This window comes from Galeopterus variegatus, unplaced genomic scaffold, assembly GCF_000696425.1.
Source record: "Galeopterus variegatus unplaced genomic scaffold, G_variegatus-3.0.2 Scaffold4955, whole genome shotgun sequence".
Taxonomy (NCBI): Eukaryota; Metazoa; Chordata; class Mammalia; order Dermoptera; family Cynocephalidae; genus Galeopterus; species Galeopterus variegatus.
In genome coordinates this window covers 145,719-150,325 of record NW_007731066.1, presented here as the reverse complement: position 1 = coordinate 150,325, position 4,607 = coordinate 145,719, and the positions used below count along the sequence as shown (strand labels likewise).

Here is a 4,607-nt window from a genome sequence, read left to right as displayed (position 1 = left end):
ACTGCTTTTTAGGGTCTAGGATATAGGTCAGAGTTGGTGAAAGAAATGTCCCCTTTTTTTTTTTTTTTTTTTGGTCTTTAATTTAATGTAAATTTTCTCTTTAGGTTTTCAAAGAGACCAAGCAGAAGAGAATATCTATTTTAGAACTAAGCAGCACTTTTCTACCTCAATGCAACCGGCAAAAACTCTTAGAATATATTCTGAGTTTTGTGGTGCTGTAGGTAACTTCTGGCACCTCTGGCAAGTGAAGGGCGTGAGATGAGTCACTCAGGCTCCAGCCTCTGACTTGAGAGTTGAAAGTGCCGTCGTGTGGTCAGGCCTGCCCCATCCCAAGGTGGTCTCCCGGAAGTCAAGTGCCTTCTCCCCTCCACGGATCTGTGATCTTCCCAACCCTGAGATGACACAGCAGCCTACAGATAACACTTGGGGGACCCTCAGCTTCCATTTGCAGCTCATAATCAGTAGATTACAAGATGAATTTCAATAAATTATTTTGGAGTTCATTAAAGATTTACATTTTAAGTACAACTATATAGACTAATTACTGTGATGGACACAGAAATGTAGCTGTATTCTAAGAACTGAATCTTGTATTTGTATACTATACTTAATGTTGTTGGGTAAATTATTGGTATATTTTCTGATTAATGGTTAATGCTTCCCTTAAAAATAATTGAGTCATTCATTCACAGTTTTTCTGTTCTATCTTTGTCAGTAGTAGCTAAATTTTAAATGAGAGCACGTTTCATCCCAAAGTGCTTTACTAATGAATGGGCTGATATGCATCCTACCCAGGTATCACTGTGCTGTCCTTTGCAGTCAGATTTAGAAAGTGTTTTAAGAGCTATGTGAAAATAGGCAATATTAGTTTAGGTCAGGAATTGAGATACTGTGATCAAACAGCAAACATCAGGAAGTTAATTTGACTGGCAAAATCAAGGTAAACTTGGCCAGAAAACTGGCATTGAAAACTTTTGCTCAGATGAAAAAAGTGCCATTGATTTTTACATGACCAGCAAGTATTTGGAAACTAGTCCTGTTTTCTGTCTGTAATCCCTTTTCACTCCTCAGGTGGTACCTGCCTCTCAGCGGTACAGCTGTATCTTGGAAATCCTCCAACCAAATAGCCCCTGTCCTAACATGATTAGCTTGGCCTGACAGACTCTGTTAGCGTATGGTGCTCGGGCTGCAGACTGCTGACCCAGGGTTTTCCTGTCCTGATTGTACACTGCACCCTGTCTAAGTGACTGGTACCCACTTGAGTTGTGCGGTGTACAACCTGTGCAACATATGGTGGCCCTGCTGACTGGTACATGGTGGAGGCGTTTATGGATTTTCAGCTTTAAGTAAAAACCATGGTTCTCTAAAAATTTATATGGATTGTATGCCTAAATCCCAATGCCACATAGTGGCAAATAATTTTGAAAAATTGTTCAAAATAGATAGGTGCCTTTTTGTGAGCAGGGAGCATAATTGTTAGTTAATTTGGATAATTATGGTGATTTCGTAAAATTCATGTAAGGTTAAAACATTTTCTAACAGTTTACTGTCACTTATCTCCATGATATTATGAAATTAGAAATTTGTCCTGGTGAGTGTTGCATAGATTCTTTGAATTTAGTGTTGAAGTACTGAGAATTAAGTTTGTACTTTTATAGGCTTGGATTTTAAACATTAATAGTATCTCATAAATAATATATGTGTTTTGGGAGAGTAAAGGATACCGATTGGTATTTCATGTTGTATGAAATGTCTTGTTTGAAACTCATAGCACTAATGCTACGCTGTTGTGATCCTCTTTTACTCTCATCAAATTCTGCATGTAAAATATATTTTTTCTTTGTCTTTATAGGAACTCACATACCATTAAGTCATTGTCAGTTGTAGCAGCTCTGTTGTGGAGTGAGATCTTCACCTTTTAGCATTCCATTTTACTAACTAGGGTAGAAGAACACTTCTTTTCTTGACTACATTTGGGGAAGTTTGGGGGAGTCCTGCTTATTCCCTTGGGTGTTCCTTATCTGGGGAATCAGATATTTTACTAGAGTCTTTTTTTCATCCTCTAAATTGCAGATCCAAGATTACTCAAACTCTCTGTTAATTAGGGGGAAAGCCAAGGTTGGGACGGACTTCCCAGTAGATACTGCTGCCCTGCCTGTCTCTTCTGCAAAGAGCTGCTACTTTGCCAGCCTGAGCAGAAAAACTATGGCTTCTCTTGCTTTATTTTCCCTTTTGGTTGGTTGGCTTTCTAGGAATTCAGTCAGATGCAATGTATGATTTGCTAGCTCTCTCACCACTTAACTCACTGTGAGGATAAATATGCATGCTTTTTGTAATTAACTGGTGCTTTGAAAACCTTTTTTAGGAAAGAAAAATCTCAACCAAAGTTATACTCATCCAGACAAGCTGACTTGTTGCGTTAATTTTAGCACAACCCATTCTTCAGTGCCTCATTATTGGGGAAAAATATCACATTTAAGGCTTCCATATAGCTCTGTTTTGCTATAACATATATTCTCAACAGTGGATGGCTTCCATGTAGGGTTAAACATACTTTAGGTGCTTTTATATGATTTATTACAGTTTACTCTATTGCATTTCTGTACAACGAAATGCATGCCCTCCAGGGGAAGACTGTGAGTCCAGTTAAAAATAAAAGCAAACACAAAAACCAATAAGCAATATAAAACTGCACTCTGTTTTTTAAAATGTGAATGTCTTGAGTAATTCAGAAGAGAGGAAGGAATTTTGCTCTCTTAAAATTTCAAGAAAAACAAAGGCAAAAACTAGTGTGAAGTGTGTAGAACTAGTAACCTAGAAAGCACCGAGTCTTCCTTCTCTGATCTATTAAGTCTCACAAAGTCCAGGAGGATGAGTGGAGAAAATATATCTGGGCTCGCAATGAATGTAAGCTCAGATTGTAGAATTTCTGGTAACTTGGAGGGGGAAAAGCATTTTCTATAGAGCTCCATGTAACAGGAGTGCTCTGTGAAATGTTCGTCAGTGTTTTGTACAAAAGTGTTGCTGCTAAACGAAGTTCACACGTGGAAACTTAGAATGTGCTTGAGCGCAGTCACGGCTCCGTGTCTGGTAGTGAAACGCCTGTTACAGCATTTCCCAAACCATTTTGACCCCAGGACCTTTTTCCCCTTTGGGACACCTATGGACCTCTCACTAATATCCCATGAAAAACATTTTGGGAAACACCATTATGTAGTTCTTTAAGGGAGACAAAACAGTAAGGAACAGATGGCACTGAGGCAGGCTTTGCATGCATTTTGTACCATAGAATGTTGAATTGATGGGTGTATACTTCCTCCTCTGGAGAGAACAAGCTCAGAAAACTGTAATATAAGTGGTTAGAGCTCTTTCCTTTGATGGAAAGATCAGCAATCAATGATCCTGGCTTTTTCACTGAAAGGAGCAGAATTAATACAAGGATTAATTGGGGCAGGTAATTAAGGTTTTAATTCAGATCTAGAAGAAAACTTTGCACAATTGAATGCAGGTATTTATTCACAAATAGTTCTAGTGTTTAGAAGTGATAGGACCTATCATTGAGGTTTATAAGACTTACTGTGGGATATAAATCTGTTTTTTAAAACACTTTTTAGGAATCTGAAACTTGCCATCTGGCGTTTTAGTTTAATACAAACTAATGATAGCATTTGAAAGAGATTCTTTATTACTGAACATCGAAGCTCTGAAATGTCTTGAAAGGTGTTAAACTATTTGCCTGTTGTACAAAGAAATGTTAGATTGTTGTAAAAAAAATTGCTATAAAGAACTGTAAAATAACACTACATTATCTGGTGGTGAAACTTACCTGGAAATGTTGATTGATTTTTATGCCTGTCAATGTATTGTAAGAAGCACAGAATTGTAGTTTTGTTTTAATAAACCCCCAAATGAACATATTCTTGATGTCTTAGATTTGTAGTTAAAATTTCCCTACGTAATTCATTATATAAACAGTTGTTCTTGTTTGACTTTACATAGAACTTTATTAAATGCTTAAAGACATAATCTTACATAAATTTATGGACCTACAGATCATGATTTTATCATTGACTCATCTCTTCAAATTTGACCAAGCATTTGGAGATGTAGATCTGCATCTTAGCTATTGCTCTCCTTTTGTTTAGTAAGCATTCACATCCCAGAGATATTCTTTGGTTTTATGTAAAGATTTTTTTTTTTTTTTGTCTTTTGTCTTTTTCCGTGTCCAGCAACGGATCGCAACCCTCAGTGTTGCCCCCGTACCGGACCGGGGACCGGCAACGGGATCGCAACCCTCGGTGTTGCTCCCGCGCCTCGCTCAGCCAGTGAGCGGGAACCGGTCTGTATGTGGGATCCGAACCCTCGGGCGGGAGCGCCGCCGCGCTTCCCAAGCGGCGCACTATCCAGTGCGCCACCGGGCCGGCCCTGTAAAGATTTTTTTTTTTTTTTTTCTTTTGTCTTTTTCCGTGTCCAGCAACGGATCGCAACCCTCAGTGTTGCCCCCGTACCGGACCGGGGACCGGCAACGGGATCGCAACCCTCGGTGTTGCTCCCGCGCCTCGCTCAGCCAGTGAGCGGGAACCGGTCTGTATGTGGGATCCGAACCC

General features: G+C 39.2%; 1 protein-coding gene across 1 annotated transcript in view; it reads left to right on the top strand.

The window, feature by feature from the left end:
* The window catches only part of GPAM (glycerol-3-phosphate acyltransferase, mitochondrial), a gene marked incomplete at its 5' end in the record, with an annotated part of 22,928 nt that extends 19,011 nt beyond the window's left edge, over positions 1–3,917 (top strand). The window contains one exon of the mRNA XM_008588683.1: positions 105–3,917. Coding sequence (XP_008586905.1) covers positions 105–221 — 117 coding nt within the window. The remainder of the gene's footprint in view (positions 1–104) is intronic.
* Between the last annotated feature and the right edge of the window lie 690 nt (positions 3,918–4,607).